General features: G+C 44.0%; 1 protein-coding gene across 1 annotated transcript in view; it reads left to right on the forward strand.

Moving 5' to 3' along the window:
* Positions 1–10858: 10858 nt before the first annotated feature.
* Positions 10859–24775, forward strand: part of IGSF5 (immunoglobulin superfamily member 5) — a 36579-nt gene continuing 22662 nt past the window's right edge. The window contains exons 1-2 of the mRNA XM_075263544.1: positions 10859–11019; positions 20998–21074. Coding sequence (XP_075119645.1) covers positions 21020–21074 — 55 coding nt within the window. The 5' untranslated portion in view covers positions 10859–11019; positions 20998–21019. The remainder of the gene's footprint in view (positions 11020–20997; positions 21075–24775) is intronic.

A 24775-nucleotide genomic window follows, 5' to 3' on the forward strand; every position in this document is an offset into this window, starting at 1 on the left:
GAACCAGAGTCTCTCCGCGGACACTTCCTACTTTATCGCTGAACTCAACTCATCTGATCAGATGAGTTGATTCCGAGATATACATCCAGCCGGCCGGGTCTGCAGGACAAGACCCACAAGTCCTGCCGAATCCAAGATGTTGGGAAGAATGCATATATCACATACTGAACATTTATCCTATGAAAACTTGATTTGAGGCTGGAAAATCCCCTTTAAGGGCCCCTTCACACTACGGATACGCTGACTGATTCTGAACGTTCAAACACGTTCAGAATCAGTGGCATATAAAGCAGATCCCATTCGTTTCAATGGGAGCCAGCATATGAGCACTCCCCATTGAAATGAATGCCGTATGCCGGCTCCCATTGAAATGAATGGGATCTGCTTTATACGCGCTGATTCTGAACGTGTTTTAACGTTCAGAATCAGTCAGCGTATCCGTAGTGTGAAGGGGCCCTAAGTCCTGTCCTAAACTGCCACTTTGGGCAGGGTTTTACTAATCCCAGCACCTGGTTAGGCCAGGACATGCCCAATTTTGGTGGGATTGTTAGCATCAATTCAGAACAGTCATGGCAAATTTTGGATAGTTGGCGTGTTAGCGGAGCCCACCCTGCTCAGTTGTCAGATATATAAGGCTCTGTTATTATGCAATGCACAGCTTTATCGCAGCCTTCTGGCACTGAGCAGACATATTCTGGAGTCATTTACTTATCTGACTTCCTGGCTTAGAGCAGTCAAATGGTGAGCACAGGACTTAGCGGGGGTGAACGAAGTGTAATCTGGTATTATAGGAAATGGAGACGACTTGTAGAGGAATAAATAATACCGTACAGAACATTTCATGGCAAGAAAATGGAGAAATGGAGACTATTACCCCGATTCTCACTGTCAGTTTATATCTTTTTCTCTTTTCTTTTAAATCTTCTTATTAGATTTTAAATAGGAACCTGCAGATGTAGCAGGGCCGACTTGGTCACATATTATATCAGTTATGTAATACCAGGATGTATTGTTTGCGGTTTTCCACAGTTCATGTCATAAGGGCTAGTTCACACGTGGGGCGCCCGTGTGGGTTTTGACACAGAGAGAGATGTGGCAAGGGGGGGGGGGGGTGATCCGGGGAAAGCTTGTACTACTGTACTCAGAAGGACTTGTGTGACATCACATGTCATGTGACTAGGTGGACGTTACTTTGTATCCCGTGCAGTGCTGGGCAAGATGGAGAGATGCGTGGTCTGAGGTACTGAGGGGGGGGATGTGGGGTTCAGGGTGTACTGTGTGTAAGGGGGAGATGTAGGGTTCAGGGTGTACTGTGGGGTGCAGGGTGGACTGTAGGGGGAGGTGGGGTTCAAGATTGACTGTGGGGGAAGAGATGTGGGGTGCAGGGTGTACTTTGGGGTTAGAGGTGTTGGGTGTATGCGCGTAGTGTGGGGGGTGAAATGTGGGGTGCATGGGTGTAGTGTGGGGGGAGAGATGTGGTGTGCAGTGTGTACTGTGTGTGTGTGGGAGATGTGGGGTGCATGTATGTACTGTGGGGTGCATGAGTGTACTGTGAGGGGAGAGATGTGGCGTGCAGGGTGTACCCAACGAGAAATGAGTGGGAATGGGTGGAGTCAATTTAGAAGCTAAATTTAGCTAAATTTGCTGCATCCCGACCACATTTTATCTCTCTTTCTGTCCTTTAAAAGTTGGGAGGTATGGTATATAGGTTTCCTTACAACTACAGTCAGTAGGTTTAAGTTGCTACGCAAGGTGCGGTCAAGATGTTCCTTAGAGAACATTCAGTGGAGGAGAAGGAGTCTCCCTCCCTGCTGGTAGTCGGCTGAAACTGGAGAAGAGTTCATGGAAAAAAAAACTTTCAGCACTTTCCTCCTTATGTGATATCAATATAATCAGTGGCGTAAATAGGAATGGTGAGGCCCGATGGTGAACTTTTGACATGGGGCCCCCACACCAACCGACACTGAAGACCTCGACCAACTGACCCCTAACGCCGCCCCGCCCCCTCCCCCCATGCGCATTTCTGTGCACACTATAATACCCCATATTGGCCCCTGCACACAGTATTATGTCCCATAGTGGCCCCAGTACATAGTATTATGTCCCCATACCATGTCCCCTGCCAGGATCGGTAAGTATATAGGGCCTGTTACCGGCTGGAGTTACTATGGCCTATTAAAAAAAATTTTTTTTTTAAATGCAGCGGTATCGGCTGTCGTCGGGCCCCTAATGTTCCGGGCCCTGTGGAAGCTGCCTCCGCTGCTTCCCCGGTAGTTACGCCCCTGAATATAATACGGTAGTTCTTATTCTATGTTGTATATACTCTCTCTCTCTATATATATCTATATTATAAAAATGAATTTCTGTCTGTCTGTCCGTCTGTCTGTTCGTCTGTTCTCTAATGCAAACCAAACGACTGGACCGATCTTCACCAAATTTGCTACAGAGATACTTCAGGTATCCGGGAAGGTTTAAGACGAGACTCCAACTCGCTCGGACGTACCGTTGCTGAGATACAGCATTCGAAACACAATGCCCCCCCCCCCTTAGCAAATACAAACCTGCAAGTCTTTCACTCATATTCCAACTGCAAAACACACAGTCACTCCACATGCACAATACAACACTGATATCCAAACTGAAATACATGCATCAGAGGATTAGATACACAAATCAGCACACAGTATCACACGCCAGAGGATTAGATACACGCGTCTGCACACAGTCCCACAAACCAGAGGATTAAATACGTGCTTCTGCACACAGTTCCACATGCCGAAGGATTTGTTGGGGTCATAGTAGCCCCAGAGCTTATGTTGTTGTAGTTTCAAATTAAATAACAGGCCAAGATCGGCTACAGCCATCTTTGACCTGGAGAACCGCAAAGACACAGATGGTGGTGTATCAAAATGGATTCTGTTTAATGGTGGCTAGAACAACAGTATATATCACATGGCATAGACAGAACAGGATTGGCTAGTATAATTAGCATAACATCTATTGGTGGAGAAGTTTGTAACAATAGCCCAGTTTCTTATCTATTGGATAAGAAACTGGAGAGAGGTCACACCCCCCTGAGGGCTGAGTGGGGGTGTGAGTTGTAGAAGACACATGGCCTCTCTAAAATGGAGTCTGTGAGCTCATGGTATGGTGTTCGCATGGTCTCACAAAATGGCAGCCATCAGCACATGTCTCAAATACACACCCTAGATGTCTATCTCATGGTATTTTAAAGACAATAGACATCCTTGTTTACACAGTTTACATTGACACAAAGGTGCAGCTCTGAAGTCGATCAGCTAGATAAGGATTCATTAGCATTCCATTTCCTTGTAGCCCATAGCATCTCCATGTTAATCAGTCTAACCAATTCCTTTTTGAGACAAACAACTTATCTTTGATAGAGAAATATGGATGCCAAAATACAAGATGGAGGATGTGATCCTAACAGATTAGATACACGCGTCTGCACAAAGTACCACACGCCGGGGGATTGGATACATGCGTCTGCACACAGTACCACATGCCAAAGGATTGGATACATGCATCTGCACACAGTTCCACACACCAGATCATAAGATATGCACATCTGCACACAGTACCACATGCCGTAGGATTAGATACGTGCATCTACACACAGTACCAAACGCCAGAGGATTAGATACGTGCCTCTTCACACAATACCACACAGGGGAGGATTAGATACGTGTGTCTGCACACAGTACCACACTTTGGAGGATTAGATACATGCCTCTGCACACAGTACCACAAGCCAGAGAATTAGATACACGTCTCAGCACACAGTACCACACGGGGGAGGATTAGATACGCGCATCTGCACACAGTACCACATGCCAGAGGATTAGATATGTGCATCTGCACACAGTACCACACAGGGGAGGATTAGATACGCGCATCTGCACACAGTAACACATGCCAGAGGATTAGATATGCGCATCTGCACACAGTACCACACGCCAGAGGATTAGATACGCGCATCTGCACACAGTACCACATGCTGTAGGATTAGATACACGCGTCTACACATAGTTCCACACGCCGTAGGATTAGATGCGTGGCTCTTCACACGATACCACACAGGGGAGGATTAGATACGTGTGTCTGCATACAGTACCACACTTTGGAGGATTAGATACATGCCTCGGCACACAGTACCACAAGCCAGAGAATTAGATACGAGTCTCAGCACACAGTACCACACAGGGAGGATTAGATACGCGCGTCTGCACACAGTACCACACGCCAGAGGATTAGATACACGCGTCTGCACACAGTACCACATGCTGTAGGATTAGATACGTGCCTCTTCACACAATACCACACAGGGGAGGATTAGATACATGCCTCGGCACACAGTACCACAAGCCAGAGAATTAGATACGCGTCTCAGCACACAGTACCACATAGGGGAGAATTAGATATGCGCATCTGCACACCGTACCACACGCCAGAGGATTAGATACGCATGTCTGCACACAGTAATACATGCCGTAGAATTAGATACGCGTGTCTACACACAGTTCCACACGCCGCAGGATTAGATACGTGCCTCTTCGCACAATACCACACAGGGGAGGATTAGATACGTGTGTCTGCACACAGTACCACAAGCCAGAGAATTATATATGCATCTAAGCACACAGTACCACACGGGGAGGATTAGATACGCGCGTCTGCACACAGTACCACATGCCACAGGATTAGATACGTGTCTCTTCACACAATACCACACAGAGGAGGATTAGATACGTGTGTCTGCACACAGTACCACACTTTGGAGGATTAGATACATGCCCCTGCACACAGTACCACAAGCCAGAGAATTAGATACGCGTTTAAGCACACAGTACCACACGGGGAGGATTAGATAAGCACGTCTGCATACAGTACCACATGCTGTAGGATTAGATATGCGCGTCTACACACAGTTCCACACGTCGTAGGATTAGATACGCGCCTCTTCACACAATACCACATGGGAGGATACGTGCGTCTGAACACAGTACCACACTTTGGAGGATTAGATACATGCCTCTGCACACAGTACCACATGCCAGATAATTAGATACGCGTCTCAGCACACAGTACCACACGGGGCAGGATTAGATACGCGCATCTGCACACAGTACCTCACGCCAGAGGATTAGATACACGCGTTTAAACATAGTACCACATGCCGTAAGATTAGATATGCACGGCTGCACACAGTTTCATTTACCGGAGGATTAGATACGTGCCTCTTCACACAATGCCACACGGGGGAGGATTACATACACACATCTGCACACAGTACCACATGCCGGAGGATTAGATATGTGCATCTGCACACAGTACCACACCAACAAGGATTAGATATTTGTGTCTAAACACAGTACTACACGGGGAAGGATTAGATACAGCTTTACTCCAGGTATCCATAAGAACTGATCACAGGTTTTTCACTGATATCCAAAATGAGATACACATAATCACATGACGCTTATGGACATACACAGAAACCACACACAAAATACACCAGTGCAAAATTGGACATTTCTTATGGGGCCACTACATAAACATAAGATGTAATATACCCGTGCGAAGCCGGGTCATCCCTCTAGTATATTTATATATGTTAATGCAATGTTTGAAGTATCTTCCCTCTCCTAAGGAGTAATGATATGTAATATATGTACATTAAAATTTTAGGATCTATAAAACCTCTCCTTGTCCCTGCTGCCTATAACTATTTCATATCACGGTGATGGTATTATGGACACAACCTCATTGGGGTGTAGTTGTTGCACATTACTGTGAGAACTGGTGAGGAATACTGTGCAAGCGCCCATTTTCTTGTGGCCTGTGGGCATGCGCAGTCTGCTCTGCCTGAGGCCTAGAAGTTACAAGCCACCGCCGGAAGAAGAGGCTGAAGAGGACGCTGCTGACGAAGATGGAGGCGGCACTGAAGAGAGTTCTCTCGCAGCATTGGGGACGCCCCCAGTGCTGTTTGAGCGCTGGGGCCTGCCCCCATTGCTGCGAGAGCTAATTTGCATACCAAAAGAAACCGGGATTGTGGGCGAATGGCGGCGTGGAGAAGACATTGAAAGGTAGGAGAAGAATTGCCTTTCTTAAGGCTATTCCGACGTGGTACCAAGAAAAAATTGTGTGTGAGTGGTAAGATCCCTTTAAGGATGAAAGAGATCCATTTTCTGTTTCACCACTAGGAGGCGCTCATTGCACAGAGATTTACTCCGCTACCAGCAAACTCAACAGTAAATCAGTAAGCAGCACGCTGGCTCCCCTAATGGCAACACAGAGAAGTTATTACCTTAACTCATTTTGCTCAGATGAGGTCTCCAAGTACTTGAAAAACCCAAAGGCTGTAAAAATACCCCGGCAAAGGCAGCAGCGCCTGATAGTTCTGCCCTGGTCAACAACACAGATTTTTCTAAAAATTAGTTTTAGGCTGTATTCACACAGAGTAACGCCAGGTGTTTTTGTATGTTTTTTGCACATAGCGCCGCGTTAACGCCGGGCAACGCCACCGCAAAATAGCGCAGCGTACACGCGGCGTTATCGCGGCGCTACGCGGCGTTAACGTGGTGCTATGTATAAAAAGCACACAAAAAACGCCTGCCATTACTCTGTGTGAATACAGCCTAAAGGGGAAACCTCCATATAAGATGGTATAAACAATGGAAGATTCTGGTCCTGATGTGGGGTTGAAAAACACATTAAAATAAAATAAAAAAGTGTGAACAGAGACAACAAGAGAAAATTCAGCTATAGATAACATTATATAGTCGGCACCTTCTGTAGGTCTCATCTGACCTCGGTGACCCTATAAATGCTAAAAATCTAATAATGGGCTGTTCTGTGGTCTGTATCTCTATAGATGGGCTGTTCAGTGTTCTGTATCTATAGATGGACTGTTCTGTGGTCTGTATCTCTATAGATGGACTGTTCTGTGGTCTGTATCTCTATAGATGGGCTGTTCTGTGCTCTGTATCTCTATAGATGGGCTATTCTGTGGTCTGTATCTCTATAGATGGACTGTTCTGTGGTCTGTATCTCTATAGATGGGCTGTTCTGTGGTCTGTATCTCTATAGATGGGCTGTTCTGTGGTCTGTATCTCTATAGATGGGCTGTTCAGTGGTCTGTATCTCTATAGATGGACTGTTCTGTGGTCTGTATCTCTATAGATGGGCTGTTCTGTGGTCTGTATCTCTATAGATGGGCTATTCTGTGGTCTGTATCTCTATAGATGGGCTGTTCAGTGTTCTGTATCTATAGATGGGCTATTCTGTGGTCTGTATCTCTATAGATGGACTGTTCTGTGGTCTGTATCTCTATAGATGGACTGTTCTGTGGTCTGTATCTCTATAGATGGACTGTTCAGTGGTCTGTATCTCTATAGATGGACTGTTCTGTGGTCTGTATCTCTATAGATGGACTGTTCAGTGGTCTGTATCTCTATAGATGGGCTGTTCAGTGTTCTGTATCTATAGATGGGCTATTCTGTGGTCTGTATCTCTATAGATGGACTGTTCTGTGGTCTGTATCTCTATAGATGGGCTATTCTGTGGTCTGTATCTCTATAGATGGGCTGTTCAGTGTTCTGTATCTATAGATGGGCTATTCTGTGGTCTGTATCTCTATAGATGGACTGTTCTGTGGTCTGTATCTCTATAGATGGACTGTTCTGTGGTCTGTATCTCTATAGATGGACTGTTCAGTGGTCTGTATCTCTATAGATGGACTGTTCTGTGGTCTGTATCTCTATAGATGGACTGTTCAGTGGTCTGTATCTCTATAGATGGGCTGTTCAGTGTTCTGTATCTATAGATGGGCTATTCTGTGGTCTGTATCTCTATAGATGGGCTGTTCTGTGGTCTGTATCTCTATAGATGGGCTGTTCAGTGGTCTGTATCTCTATAGATGGGCTGTTCAGTGGTCTGTATCTCTATAGATGGGCTATTCTGTGGTCTGTATCTCTATAGATGGGCTGTTCAGTGTTCTGTATCTATAGATGGGCTATTCTGTGGTCTGTATCTCTATAGATGGGCTGTTCTGTGGTCTGTATCTCTATAGATGGGCTATTCTGTGGTCTGTATCTCTATAGATGGACTGTTCTGTGGTCTGTATCTCTATAGATGGGCTGTTCTGTGGTCTGTAGCTCTATAGATGGACTGTTCTGTGGTCTGTATCTCTATAGATGGACTGTTCAGTGGTCTGTATCTCTATAGATGGGCTGTTCAGTGTTCTGTATCTATAGATGGGCTATTCTGTGGTCTGTATCTCTATAGATGGGCTGTTCTGTGGTCTGTATCTCTATAGATGGGCTGTTCAGTGGTCTGTATCTCTATAGATGGGCTGTTCAGTGGTCTGTATCTCTATAGATGGGCTATTCTGTGGTCTGTATCTCTATAGATGGGCTGTTCAGTGTTCTGTATCTATAGATGGGCTATTCTGTGGTCTGTATCTCTATAGATGGGCTGTTCTGTGGTCTGTATCTCTATAGATGGGCTATTCTGTGGTCTGTATCTCTATAGATGGACTGTTCTGTGGTCTGTATCTCTATAGATGGGCTGTTCTGTGGTCTGTATCTCTATAGATGGACTGTTCTGTGGTCTGTATCTCTATAGATGGACTGTTCTGTGGTCTGTATCTCTATAGATGGACTGTTCTGTGGTCTGTATCTCTATAGATGGGCTGTTCTGTGGTCTGTATCTCTATAGATGGGCTGTTCAGTGGTCTGTATCTCTATAGATGGGCTGTTCAGTGGTCTGTATCTCTATAGATGGGCTATTCTGTGGTCTGTATCTCTATAGATGGGCTGTTCAGTGTTCTGTATCTATAGATGGGCTATTCTGTGGTCTGTATCTCTATAGATGGACTGTTCTGTGGTCTGTATCTCTATAGATGGACTGTTCTGTGGTCTGTATCTCTATAGATGGGCTGTTCTGTGGTCTGTATCTCTATAGATGGACTGTTCTGTGGTCTGTATCTCTATAGATGGACTGTTCAGTGGTCTGTATCTCTATAGATGGGCTGTTCAGTGGTCTGTATCTATAGATGGGCTGTTCTGTGGTCTGTATCTCTATAGATGGGCTGTTCTGTGGTCTGTATCTCTATAGATGGACTGTTCTGTGGTCTGTATCTCTATAGATGGACTGTTCTGTGGTCTGTATCTCTATAGATGGGCTGTTCTGTGGTCTGTATCTCTATAGATGGACTGTTCTGTGGTCTGTATCTCTATAGATGGACTGTTCAGTGGTCTGTATCTCTATAGATGGGCTGTTCAGTGGTCTGTATCTATAGATGGGCTGTTCTGTGGTCTGTATCTATAGATGGGCTGTTCTGTGGTCTGTATCTCTATAGATGGGCTGTTCTGTGGTCTGTATCTCTATAGATGGACTGTTCTGTGGTCTGTATCTCTATAGATGGACTGTTCTGTGGTCTGTATCTCTATAGATGGACTGTTCTGTGGTCTGTATCTCTATAGATGGACTGTTCAGTGGTCTGTATCTCTATAGATGGGCTGTTCAGTGGTCTGTATCTATAGATGGGCTGTTCTGTGGTCTGTATCTCTATAGATGGACTGTTCTGTGGTCTGTATCTCTATAGATGGACTGTTCTGTGGTCTGTATCTCTATAGATGGACTGTTCTGTGGTCTGTATCTCTATAGATGGACTGTTCAGTGGTCTGTATCTCTATAGATGGGCTGTTCTGTGGTCTGTATCTATAGATGGGCTGTTCTGTGGTCTGTATCTCTATAGATGGACTGTTTGGTGGTCTGTATCTCTATAGATGGGCTGTTCAGTGGTCTGTATCTCTATAGATGGACTGTTCAGTGGTCTGTATCTTTATAGATGGGCTATTCTGTGGTCTGTATCTCTATAGATGGACTGTTCTGTGGTCTGTATCTCTATAGATGGACTGTTCTGTGGTCTGTATCTCTATAGATGGGCTGTTCAGTGGTCTGTATCTCTATAGATGGGCTGTTCTGTGATCTGTATCTCTATAGATGGACTGTTCTGTGGTCTGTATCTCTATAGATGGGCTGTTCAGTGGTCTGTATCTCTATAGATGGGCTATTCTGTGGTCTGTATCTCTATAGATGGGCTGTTCTGTGGTCTGTATCTCTATAGATGGGCTGTTCAGTGGTCTGTATCTCTATAGATGGGCTGTTCTGTGGTCTGTATCTCTATAGATGGACTGTTCTGTGGTCTGTATCTCTATAGATGGACTGTTCTGTGGTCTGTATCTCTATAGATGGACTGTTCTGTGGTCTGTATCTCTATAGATGGGCTGTTCAGTGGTCTGTATCTCTATAGATGGGCTGTTCAGTGGTCTGTATCTATCTAATGTATTTTGACCACCTCGCTTCTCCCCTAGTAATAATAAGAAAAGTGATCAGAAAGTCAGACATCAACAGCAGCTTGCTGATGGTTTCAAGGTACCAGAACAAAGTGAAAAATAACTAAAAACAACCCAAAGATCCTGAAGCTGCGGGACTTCAGATGTGCAAAATGTAGAACACATTGTAATCCTAAAGTGGCTGCGGTCATGTCCCAGAGGGTTAGTGATGGGCCCAGTGGTGGTAAAAAGTAGCCCACGAGGAAGGGGATCAGTCCATCGCAGCACCGTGACCTGTAACTCCCAGCGTTGCGGCTCCACTCCAAGTTCATGGTCCTTGTGAGATGGATTTGTCAGGTCCTACTAAGTGAATAGGGCCTGGGTTAATGATTGTCAGTGCACGGCGTGGTGACATGTGGACTCTACCCCACTCTTATCAGCGAAACCGCCAGCACCATTAGTCAGGGACACAGCCCTTCACATTGCTGACCTGACATTAAGAACAAGGAGGAATTAATGCCCAAGGTGTCAGCGACTAATGTGCCCACACCTGTACATGGCGGCATAAGAGGAGCCATAGGGTACACATGTATGGATATAATGTACAGACTGCACTCCTCTATATGGAAAGAAACGATTCCCAATACCGGACTATAAGGTAATAAACTATTCACTTCCCCATAGACTATATAGACTTCTTATACATATTTTATCGTGTCTTAATGTGATTCCATATAATAAATGTCACAAATGTTAATATCTGTGATGATGATGATGATGATATAACGTGTAATAAGAAGCTTTAATAAGTAGGAAGGAATATCACATACATCTATTTTATATATGGCTTCAACGTACAGGCATGTCATCGGGAATTGGATATTGTAGGCTCTGCATGGTTAACCCAAGTTTTTTCGGGACCACCAGGAATATCTCCCCTCTGGGGCCCAAACCTCAATGCAAGTGTACCAAAATCTCGCCACCTATGCAAAGACAACAGTACCGATAAGATGTAGTCACAGGAAGAATCCTTACTTATACCGTAACATCCACGGACTACAGGTGACATCTCTTCTTTCCTCATCATCCCCATTCAGTCCAGACCACCATGATGACTTCTTCCAGCCGTGACTTGTCTCAGTAGAGTTTGTCACACAGACCTCTAAGGTTCTTTCCATATCCATCATTTCTTCATCATTCACCCCTAATACTGTTGGCGTGCCCAGTGCCCCTAAATACTGTACTGCAGTAATTATAGTGCCATATGTATAGTCCCAATGAAGCACCCCATCATAATGAATGCCCCACAGAAGCTTACCCCATCGCAATTAGTTGTAGTTGTAGCGCCTCCTACAGTAACAAGTGTATCTGACAATAATAGAAACACCCATAGTGTCCCCAATAGTAATAACACCCCCCCAGATTGCCACCATTAGTAATACTGCCATCCACTATGCCAGCAATAGGAATAATGCTCCCCAACGTGCCCTATTACTAAAAGTGCCCTCCAAAGAGCCTTCAATAGTAATAGCCCTCTCACAGTGTGCTCTCATAAGTAATACTGCCCTTTGTAATGACCCCAATAATAATAATGCTCCCACAGTGTGCCCCCATTAGTAATATTGCCCCCCAAAGTACCCCAATATTAATAATATTTCCAGACTGTGCTCTCATTAGTAATTGTTACCCCCATAGTACTCAATAGTACCATTGCTCCTAAGTGTGCCCCCAATAGTAATTGTGCTCCAACAGTGTGGTCTCAATGGTAATAGTGCCCTCTATAGAGCCCCAAATTTAATAATGTTCCCACAGTGTGACCAAATTAGTCATAGTGTCCTCCATGGTGCCCTCAGTAGTAATAATGCTCCTATAGTGTGCCCCCATTAGTAGCGGTGCCCTGCTTAGTGTCCTCATTAGTAGCAGTGCCCTCCTTAGTGCCCCCATTAGTAGCAGTGTCCTCCTTAGTGCCCCTATTAGTAGATGTGCTCTCCATAGTGCCCCTATTAGTAGCGGTGCCCTCCATAGTGCCCCTATTAGTAGCGGTGCTCGCCATAGTGCCCCTATTAGTAGCGGTGCTCTCCATAGTGCCCCTATTAGTAGCGGTGCTCTCCATAGTGCCCCTATTAGTAGCGGTGCTCTCCATAGTGCCCCTATTAGTAGCGGTGCTCTCCATAGTGCCCCTATTAGTAGCGGTGCTCTCCATAGTGCCCCTATTAGTAGCGGTGCTCGCCATAGTGCCCCTATTAGTAGTGGTGCCCTCCATAGTGCCCCTATTAGTAGCGGTGTTCTCCATAGTGCCCCTATTAGTAGCGGTGCTCTCCATAGTGCCCCTATTAGTAGCGGTGCTCTCCATAGTGCCCCTATTAGTAGCGGTGCCCTCCATAGTGCCCCTATTAGTAGCGGTGCTCTCCATAGTGCCCCTATTAGTAGCGGTGCTCGCCATAGTGCCCCTATTAGTAGCGGTGCTCGCCATAGTGCCCCCATTAGTAGTGGTGCCCTCCATAGTGCCTCTATTAGTAGCGGTGCCCTCCATAGTGCCCCTATTAATAGCGGTGCCCCCCTTAGTGTCCCCATTAGTAGCAGAGCCCTCCATAGTGCCCCCATTAGTAGTGGGGCCCTCCATAGTGCCCCTATCAGTAGTGGTGCCCTCCATAGTGCCCCTATTAGTAGTGGTGCTCTCATAGTGCCCCTATCAGTAGCGGTGCTCTCCATAGTGCCCCTATTAGTAGCAGTGCCCTCCATAGTGCCCCTATCAGTAACGGTTTTCTCCATAGTGCCCCTATTAGTAGCAGTGCCCTCCATAGTGCCCCTATTAATAGAGGTGCCCTCCATCGTGCCCTTATTAGTAGCGGTGCCCTCCATAGTGCCCCTATTAGTAGTGGTGCCCTCCATAGTGCCCCTATTAGTAGTGGCGCCCTCCATAGTGCCCCTATTAGTAGCGGTGCCCTCCATAGTGCCCCTATTAGTAGTGGTGCCCTCCAAAGTGCCCCTATTAGTAGTGGTGCCCTCCATAGTGCCCCTATTAGTAGCGGTGCCCTCCAAAGTGCCCCTATTAATAGTGGTGCCCTCCTTAGTGCCCCCATTAGAATAGTGCCCCAATAGTAATAATACTTTCATGTGTGATGCAGTAATATTTTGATAGCCAATCTTTATACTTCGTACACTCCTACAGTTACTATTATACCGTCACTTTGTTTGCTCCTGACCATGTTATGCTCCCATATACGTGGTGACTATTGTTGGATATTGCACTTCTTGTACTTCCTGCTCGTGAGAACTATTTATAGACTCGCACTATTGAGTTATTATCATTATCACACATCATATAGCAAACACTTTATCGTCACCTACCATTAGGACTATTAGAAGCGGGTGAGGATTGGCGTGTATTTGTAGTTTTTGTTTATTACGGAATCCTTCAAATTATCAAAAATTTTCAAAGATTTCTGGAATTCCAACAGGTCAAAAGTCATGGCCCACTTCTGCAGATTAAGCTAGGGTGTGCTAAGAAGACGGGAGGACAAAGATAGGACATGGCTCAAGGGTTAATACTGATACCCCCCTGGTATTAGGGGGCAGGAACTGCAACAGTTATGGGGGGGCTGTTAAAAGTGAAATCTAGGAGGTGATTAATTCCTTCATCCATCGCATGATGTCCATTGACTCTTTAGCCAAAGAGCTTCAGGATATTGACCGCACATTGTAAGCTGTGGCCGGCCATAAATGTCAATGTAGGAAGTTATGACATCAATAAAATGAGACATTATATGATCCTGCCGAAACTGTTACCATTTATTGCAGGCAGTAAAATATATATAGACGCCGTCACAAATTGGTGTCATGTGACCTGGCCGTTTCTGCTACGTACAATATCCCCAATGGTTCGGATTAAGCCAGAAGTCTAGCATATCCTACTAGACTATGTAGAAGAATGAAGCCTATGGCTCCTTGGGTCAGAATATGGCAAATTTTAGAAAAAAAAATTTTTTGTTAAATTTTAGATTTTTGTTAAGGGGTTAGGCTGCATTCACACTGAGTAACGCTGGCGTTTTTTGTGCTTATTTTTGCACATAGCGCCGCGTTAATGCCGCGTAGCACCGCGTTAACGCTGCGCTATTTTGCGGTTGACCGGCGTTAACGCGGCGTATACACGGCGTTAACGTGGCGCTATGTGCAAAAATAAGCACAAAAAACGCCAGCGTTACTCAGTGTGAATGCAGCCTTAAAGTGTAAATAAAACCATATAAATTTGGTGTCCCCGGAATTGTACCGAAACGTAGAATACAGGTGACAGGTCATTTTGGCTGCAGAGTGAACGCCGTAAATATGAAACCTGTAAGAAAGTAGCACAAATGCAATTTTTCTCCATTAAGGTAAGTCCTGGAGTCAAGACCTCAAGATCACTGCAGTATGGACAATATATATGAGTGTGCCCACGCGCCCGTATACAACTGACGTCAATATTCCCTTATTTAACAGGCTGGCGTTATACATTCGGATTGTTTGGATTTAATATCTGGACCTGCTTCTCATATAGATTATAGTTATAATCCAGGATATTTTGGCTGCTGTTCCTCACTTTACCACCAGGTGGCGCTATAGTCCCACTCCCAGATTCCACCGATCTTCATATCCCTTGCACTAATGTATATGACAATGGAAAATGTTGTGTTTTTACTTACATGGATACATGAGCAGCGAATACCTGAATGTTTCTACCCAAGTACTATCAGACAACGCCGGATAATCGTTACAATGACGCGGCTGCATCGAAAGCAATTCATTGCAAATGGCCAATTCACATGACACGTCCTATGTCTGCCCCTCTGCCCTATATAAAATACCCGTATACTTTACCCCATCTTTTATGGCCATTTTGCATCATGATCATCTGAATAGACTTGTGCCGGGGACACAATGAAGCTTTTTAGGTTATTGCAGAAGAAAATGAAGCATTTACAGCATGAGATTTCGGGCTCCTCCATCACAAATTACTGGCAAAAAATACCTAACACTTTGGGGCATTTAATAAAATTGCAGCGTGGTAAATTTAGTTGCAAAATCTCCAGTGTTTCCCCACAGATTTAATGGAGAGGAAAAAACGCAGTAGAAAACTGGAAGAAAAACTCTATTGGAAAAAAAAAGCGCCATGTTTTCATTACGTTTTTTCCATGGCATTTTTTTCTACCCTTTTTTGACCTGTGTAACCTTAAATCAGTTACCAGTAATTTCCCTGGTGGTCAGTAAGGGCCCTCGGTAATTACCTGATTGCAACACGTGAACACAGCCTTAGCAGGTGGCAACGGCAGTGCAGTTCTTGCAGAAGTTTTTCAGAAATCTGGGGTTGCAGTTGTTAGTGTCACCAGAACCAGCATATCACCCCAGTCCTGCAGATAGATAGGTTACTGTCACCAGAACCAGCATATCCCCCCAGCCCTGCAGATAGATAGGTTAGTGTCACCAGAACCAGTATATCACCCCAGCCCTGCAGATAGATAGGTTACTGTCACCAGAACCAGCATATCACCCCAGTCCTGCAGATAGATAGGTTACTGTCACCAGACCCAGCATATCACCCCAGCCCTGCAGATAGATAGGTTACTGTCACCAGAACCAGCATATCACCCCAGTCCTGCAGATAGGTTACTGTCACCAGACCCAGCATATCACCCCAGCCCTGCAGATAGATAGGTTACTGTCACCAGAACCAGCATATCACCCCAGTCCTGCAGATAGATAGGTTACTGTCACCAGAACCAGCATATCCCCCCAGCCCCGCATATAGATAGGTTACTGTCACCAGAACCAGCATATCCCCCAGCCCTGCAGATAGATAGGTTACTATCACCAGAACCAGCATATCACCCCAGTCCTGCAGATAGATAGGTTACTGTCACCAGACCCAGCATATCACCCCAGCCCTGCAGATAGATAGGTTACTGTCACCAGACCCAGCATATCACCCCAGTCCTGCAGATAGATAGGTTACTGTCACCAGAACCAGCATATCACCCCAGTCCTGCAGATAGATAGGTTACTGTCACCAGAACCAGCATATCCCCCCAGCCCTGCAGATAGATAGGTTACTATCACCAGAATGAGCATATCACCCCAGCCATGCAGATAGATAGGTTAGTGTCACCAGAACCAGCATATCACCCCAACCCTGCAGATAGATAGGTTAGTGTCACCAGAACCAGCATATCACCCCAGCCCTGCAGATAGATAGAATCAGTATAAAGGGATACATGATTCATAAATATTACAATTTACTCTCTGGGTTAATAGATCGGTCCCTCAGGACACATAACAAGTCCCACTTCATACAAGGAGAGACCACTCACTTAGCAGTAATAAAGGAAGGGAGAATGTAGCTGCAGTTTTGTCCTCCTAGTGCTGTGTGTGAGATGGAGATGCTGTGAGAGGGGAGGAGGAGCAGCTACTTTTTATTTCCATACCAGAATCAGCTCACCCACTCAACAATAATAAAGTAAAAAGTAACATTTGCAAGAATATGACTCAAAATCTGCAGATACCACACGACATTTCTGGCTGTGCTTTATATGTATACTGCCTATAGGGGGGAAGAATCTATTTTTGTAATGACAGGGGTTATTAAATATTTAAACCTTCATTATGGAGCGATTTTCCGAAGCAAAACAGGAAAACACACAGCGTTGTGTATTATACACTGCTGAAGACGTATGGCCAGCTGTAACTGCCTTGGGCTTGTAGCTTAGACTCTTAGATTGAGCGTCAAAAGAAGAGATAGAAAATATTGCAAGGTTTTAGTTTTTTTTTTTTTTTTTAAGGTTTCCTCTTGCAGAAACAGTGGACTAGAGAACATACTTCAGCCCTTTCCTCAAGGCTTCTCGGCCCCACTTCTCTGTCCACTATCTTATATGGATGTCTTGAGCATTGCTAACCTCAAGATACTGCTGTAGGAACTTGTCTAGAGGTGCTATGGGTCAGGAAGGCTCACTGGAGCTACAGCCTGCAGACAAGTGCCGTCTCATATCTACCATAGGCTAAACATCTGCATTCTGTGTCTGTATTGCAGTTCAGTACCACTGATGTGAATACACTGTAATACCAGACGTAGCCCATGGGCAAGAGTGGCACTGTTTCTGTGGAATCCTACAACTTCAGTAGCTTCCCCTTCTCAGCAGGCCAAGATGCGCAGGATGAACAATAAAAAAATAATGGTGCAACAAAGGACATACCCTTTAAGAAAATACACTTAGGTTCTTAGAGTCAATTGGAAAAACATCCAGGACAGCACCAGAAATCTGGGACTGTCCCACTGAATCCAGAAGGGTCGGGAGGTAACTCAGCTCTGCTACATCTCTACATAGCAAACACAAGAGGAGCGTAAAGTAACTTTTGATTATATTCTAATCCTTCTCATTATGCCTTATGGGTACTGGGGGAAGAGAAGTGCCAATAGCTATATGTATATTTACTGCCCAAAAGTGTGGTCCCTGTTAAAGAGCATTATTTACCACCTTCACCAACTCCAATTCTTTGCAGCCTTCAATAGGTGCTACTCTACTGATTCCAACGCATTTGGAATTTTTTCTCTAGCCCACACCATTCATGAGCTATTAGGGCTGTAAGCTTTAGCACAATTATGCTCTCTGCCTCCAGATGGGCGGTCCTTGACTTTCTGCTCCAGCTTAGGACCGCCTTCCCGGCAGTAGAGAGAATAATTGTGCTGAGACTTACAGGACTGATTGCTCAAGAATGGTGGGGGCTAGAGAAAAAATTCCAACTGCGCTGGAATCATGGAAGTGGCACTTTTGAAGGCTGCAATGACTTGGAGTTTGTGGAGGTGGTGAAAGATCCTCTTCAACTGATCCTTGCAGCCAGACCTCTCACAGGCAGGGATGGTTTATTACGGTCCAAGCCTTCCCGATCACTGTGCACACAGCACATAACTATGGGAGCTGCCATGATGTGGCTTCCCACATGAACCAGTGGTACCATAACCCCAGGGGGCCAGGGAACATTGTGAGCTCCTGGGTCCTAGAGGTATACTCTCCAGTGTATTTCAGAAAGATGTATTCCTTCTGTAACTGAAACTAATCTATCAGCCCAAGTTACAGGAAAAAGCCCCCCAAAAAATGAGATTAAAATGCTCCAGAAAGGTCTATTATGGAGGGCACAATGTATAAAACAAATGTAACAAAAAAAGCCAAAAGATATTTAAAAAGTAAAACAAATAGCCCTGAAAATATGTCCAGTCCTAAACCAGGTAAAATGGCCGGTCCAGAAGTGGTTAAAGATCAATCAACTTAAAGGGGTATTCCCATGACGTTTGTTCACTAACCTGCAGGCTATTATGCTCTCTTCACTTCCTGCTTTTCTCGACACATTGGTGGTCGGGGTTTTACTTGCATGGGATTGGTTGTAAATGAATTACCACAGTGTGAAGCTGATGCAGCAGAGCTGGATTTGAGTCAGTTTGCATTACATACAGAGGTAACAGACTCCTTATCTCAGACCTTATCAGCCAAATTCAATTAAACTGACTGATAACAGCTCAGAAATCTCAGAGCTCTCACCTCGCCTATCTGAGAAGCTTTGCTACTTAAAAGACACAAACAGCTCAGAGCTTCTCCCAGCCCCTCCCTCCCCCCTGAGAGCAGGCAGCTACATCACTTGACAAATGAGCAGATAATCCCAAGGGCCATAGAAACGGAGTGTAAACAATGAAGTGAATAAATTAAGATAGCGGTCAAACAAAGCAGTTTTGATAAAGCAATGCATTTAGGAAAAGTCTTAAATCCACATAAACTAGCAGTATAGATAGGATCCTTGGAACAACCCCTTTAACTCCTGGTTCACACTAGAGTTGGTGTCTCCGTCATTCAGATCAGTATTTCAGTATAAAACCAGTGGAAAGAAAAATCCTCCATACAGGACTCCGCGGCTGACTCCTACTCCCACCGAGACTCCAATGTGGATGTGAACTTGACCTTAGTTTCACGAATCCTCTACATAATACCGGCCCTATCTATTAGAATGCTGCCCCCTAGTGGTATGAATACAAATCTGAGCACACGGCAGCATTTTGACACCTGACCGGAGTTGCCCTTTAAGGGACTAAGCAAAGTTGCGCAGATAATCTTCCCTGCTGTCCCGTAGTATTAGCAGGCTGACGTCCTCCGCACACCGCTCACCACTATCGGCCTCCACCATCTGCATTACCTTTGCAGTTTTAACTCAAAATGACCAATTATTCTGAACTCTTCGATTCCGCGCTGGAAACCTTGGATGTCGGCCCAGTTTCAGGGCTGTGATCTTGGGAAGGTCACTCCCTGCCGCCTGTTTCTTAGGTCCGAAAACATCGCGGAGTCGTAGACGAGAACCTGCAGACCTTTTCTTTGTGTTTTTAAAGCTGGATGCCAATGTGGAGATGTAGCAGAGCTGAAATTGTTCATTTGTGTGTATAATTTAAAGTGTAGTAATATCATGGAGAGGTTTTCCATGACTAACTCAGCTCTGCTATATCTGGACTCAATTAAAAGGGTATTATTTTTGTGTACCTGCTCTCTTGAGTATATACAGTAGGTCCAGGTGGTGGCTGTTTATCTCTTGTTCTATGTATACAGCTATGGCAGCCACTATGATGCAGCTTCCCCACCACCTGGTGATCAAGGGATTGCTGGGTGCAGGGGGAACTACCGATGCTGCTGGGTCCTAGGCCTCGTTCACATCTGCGTTTGGATTCCGTCGGGGGAGTCCGCATGAAGACCCCCCTCCTGAACGGACTATTGAACGCAACTGCAAGCAGTGTGCCAGTGAAAGCACATGGACCCCATAGACTATAATGGGGTCTGTGTGCTTGCCACCAGATCTCCGCACGAATCATATGGACAGGAAAGTACTTCACAATCTACTTTCCTGTCCACATGATTCGAACAGGCAGCGCGCGGCAAACACACGGACCCAATTATAGTCTATGGAGTCCATGTGCTTTTACTGCACTCTGCTTGCAGTTGCATTCGGTATTCTGTTCGGGGGGTCCCCTAGTGGACTCCCCGAATAGAATCCGAATGCAGATGTGAACGAAGGGCTAGAGGAACCAGATATCCTCTGCAGTATATACTAGGAGACTGTATACCTCCTGCAACTATGACTCACATAACAACCCCAGTTAAAGGGAAAATCAGCCAAAAAGGGTAACGTTAAAATGACCCCCCTGTGGTCTATTATGAGTGGATTGGGGGGCACAATGTGTAAAAAAATAAATAACTTAATTAATTAGCAAAATAAACAATTCATTACTGAAATAAATATATTAATTAATTAAGATATAAACAAGATATATTCCAGGATAAATGTATATAATGAATTCAAAAAGTTGCTCAAGTGTTTCTGCATACATATATTAATTATAAAAAAATATTTTATTCTACAAACAGCGACATACTTGTCCATAGGCCGATACTGGTACTGCACCAACACCACATCTATGGTACATTATATTATAGTATATTATATTATATTGGTTGCCTTTACAAGATTGTTTTATCGACAAATTTCAATTACACAATATTAGATGAGTTCAGTCCATTTTTCGTGTGATCAGACCTATAATATCTTCATCATCATGATGATATTTTTGTTTCAGGAGGTGAAAGAAAGAAAAACTGATGGACGGATATAAAAGCTGTTATCTGTGGATTACTATTCTGTGCCTGCTACAAGGTAACACAGATTAGATTATTATGGCTGAGGCACAATGTATGAATAGCAAATATACAATTCTGTATCTCTACATCTACATCCCATCCTATATAACAACTAGCAGGAGGACCCAGAGTCACACAAGTATACAGTGGGTGCGGAAAGTATTTCTACCCCTTTAAAGGGGCTCTATCAGCAAAATCATACTGATAGAGCCCCACATATGCGTGAATAGCCTTTAAAAAGGCTATTCAGGCACCGTAAATGTTATATTAAACTACCCCCCAGTTTTAAAATAATACCCTAAAAAAGAATGTGATCTACTTACGCATCGTGCACGCTGGGCGGGCATTCAGGGTGTGTCTTCATCTTCCTCCCCGCCTCCTCTTCCTCCGATGTCCTCGGGTCCTGTCCTCCTCCGGCGCTCCTGAACGGACACTGATAAAAAAAAAAAGACCTGGGCGCATGCGCAGTAGCCGTAGTAGAAGCCGCATGCTACTGCGCATGCGCCCAGGTCATTTTTTTTAATCAAAGTCCGTTTGCGAGCGCCGGAGGAGGACGGGACCGGAGGACATCGGAAGAAGAGGAGGCGTGGAGGAAGATGAAGACACACCCTGAATGCCCGCCCAGCCTGCACGTTCGGTAAGTAGATCACATTCTTTTTTAGGTTATTATTTTAAAACGGGGGGGGGGGGGGAGGAGTTTAATATAACATTTACGGTGCCTGAATAGCCTTTTTAAAGGCTATTCACGCATATGTGGGGCTCTATCAGTATGATTTTGCTGATAGAGCCCCTTTAAATTTTCCACTCTTTGTTTCATTGCAGCCATTTGCTAAAATCAAAAATGTTCATTTTTTTTCTCATTAATACACTCAGCCCCATCTTGACAGAAAAAAAACAAATGTAGATGTTTTTGCAAATTTATTAAAAAAGAAAAACTGAAATTTCACATGGTCATAAGTATTCAGACTCTTTGCTGTGACACTCATATGTAACTCACGTGTTGTCCATTTCCTTCTGAACCTCCTTGAGATGGTTCTAGTCCAGGGGTGCTCACACTTTGTCAGCATGTGAGCTACTTTATAACATGAGCAAGTCGAAAGATCTACTACCCACTTCTTGTGGGTGGGGCCTGGGCATGCCTGCGGGCAGGGCCGGGCATGTGGGCGGGGTCGGGCGGAGCGTGAGCGCAGGAGACAGCGGCGTTCTGTGGCTGCCCAGGGATCCCCGCTGTCTGCTTGTTCACAGCTCAGGCTGAGTTATCTCTGGACACTGGCAGGCTGAATGTGGCCAAGTTCAGAGATATCCTGGAAAAAAACCTCTCCCACAGTGCTCTGGACCTCAGACTGGGCTGAAGATTCACCTTCCAACAAGACAATGACCCTAAGCACACAGCTAAAATAACAAAGGAGTGGCTTCGGAACAACTCTGTGATCATTCTTGACTGGCCCAGCCAGAGCCCTGACCTAAACCCAATTGAGCATCTCTGGAGAGACCTGAAAACGGCGTCCACCAACTTTCATCATCCAAACTGGCAGAACTGGAGAGGATCTGCAAGGAAGAATGGCAGAGGATCCCCAAATCCAGATGTGAAAAACTTGTTGCATCAAGAAGACTCCTGGCTGTACAAGCTCAAAAGCGGAAAATACTCAATACTGAGCAAAGGGTCTGAATACTTATGGCCATGTGAGATTTCAGTTTTTCTTTTTTTAATAAATTTACAAAAATATCTACATTTCAGTTTTTTTTCTGTCAAGATGGGGCTGAGTGTACATTAATGAGAAATAAAAAGGACTTCTTTGATTTAAGTAAATGGCTGCAATGAAGCGGAGAGTGAAATAATTAAAGGGGTCTGAAGACTTTCCGTACCCACTGTATTTAATTTTTTGTTTGTGTGGGGGTCCCATAATAATTGGCACTGGAAAATTTTGTATGTAGTTTGTGAGAAGTTTCAATTTATAAGAACGCTGACATCCAGGATGGCAAACCAGTATAGGTACAGTCTATTTATGGCTCTGTTGTTATGGAAAGCTTGTAAGAAAAATATGAAGTTAAATAGGCTAATACACGTCATATGACTAAATAGTTAAGGACATGCAAACTGCTATTGACTAATACAGGTCCTAAATAGGTTGATGATTGCTATGGAAACCTGGTGTAAAGCTGTGTGTATGTCAAGACTAAAGAACCTACAAATTTCCATTGGTCTATAAGCGTCATGTGATCATCTCATCTCAGTTTGGATATCAGTGGAAAAACCTGTGATTGCTTGTTATGGAAACCTGGAGTAAAGTTGTGTGTAAGTGACCTTGTGTAATAGTGTCATTCACAGCGCCCTGCCCCTTTAAAGCTGGGATACAGCAGTGAAAAAAAATGGCGGGGTTGTTATGTAAACCCGGAGTAAAGCTGTGTGCATGTGGAGACTAAACATCTGCGAGTTTCTATTTTTTGCGCCCGCAAAACTACATGCGCAAAATTACGCACGTTATATGCCCGTAACCTGACATTGAAATGAATGGAATCTGATTTCAGCATGCAAACTCTGACAAGTATATACGTGCCAGATTGCACGCCCGTAATCTCCGTGTGAACGGGCCCTTATAATAATTATAGTCTTGTACATAAGAGCCATATTATAGTAGTTATATTCTTGTACATAGGAGCAGTATTATAGTAGTTATATTCTTGTACATAGGAGGTAGTATTATAGTAGTTATATTCTTGTACATAGGAGGCAGTATTATAGTAGTTATATTCTTGTACATAGGCGGTAGTATTATAGTAGTTATATTCTTGTACATAGGGGCCGTATTATAGTAGTTATATTCTTGTACATAGGAGCAGTATTATAGTAGTTTATAGTAGTTATATTCTTGTACATAGGAGGTAGTATTATAGTAGTTATATTCTTGTACATAGGAGGTAGTATCATAGTGGTTATATTCTTGTACATAGGAGCAGTATTATAGTAGTTATATTCTTGTACATAGGAGCAGTATTATAGTAGTTATATTCTTGTACATAGGAGTAGTATTATAGTAGTTATATTCTTGTACATAGGAGCAGTATTATAGTAGTTATATTCTTGTACATAGGAGCAGTATTATAGTAGTTATATTCTTGTATATAGGAGCAGTATTATAGTAGTTATATTCTTGTACATAGGAGTAGTATTATAGTAGTTATATTCTTGTACGTAGGAGTACTATTATAGTAGTTATATTCTTGTACATAGGAGCAGTATTATAGTAGTTATATTCTTGTACAGAGGAGTAGTATTATAGTAGTTATATTCTTGTACAGAGGAGCAGTATTATAGTAGTTATATTCTTGTACATAGGGAGCAGTATTATAGTAGTTATATTCTTGTACAGAGAAGTAGTATTATAGTAGTTATATTCTTGTACATAGGAGCAGTATTATAGTAGTTATATTCTTGTACATAGGAGTAGTATTATAGTAGTTATATTCTTGTACGTAGGAGTAGTATTATAGTAGTTATATTCTTGTACATAGGAGCAGTATTATAGTAGTTATATTCTTGTACATAGGAGTAGTATTATAGTAGTTATATTCTTGTACATAGGAGCAGTATTATAGTAGTTATATTCTTGTACATAGGAGCAGTATTATAGTAGTTATATTCTTGTACGTAGGAGTAGTATTATAGTAGTTATATTCTTGTACATAGGAGCAGTATTATAGTAGTTATATTCTTGT

The sequence above is a fragment of the Leptodactylus fuscus genome, chromosome 2 (assembly GCF_031893055.1).
Source record: "Leptodactylus fuscus isolate aLepFus1 chromosome 2, aLepFus1.hap2, whole genome shotgun sequence".
In the NCBI taxonomy this organism is placed as follows: domain Eukaryota; kingdom Metazoa; phylum Chordata; class Amphibia; order Anura; family Leptodactylidae; genus Leptodactylus; species Leptodactylus fuscus.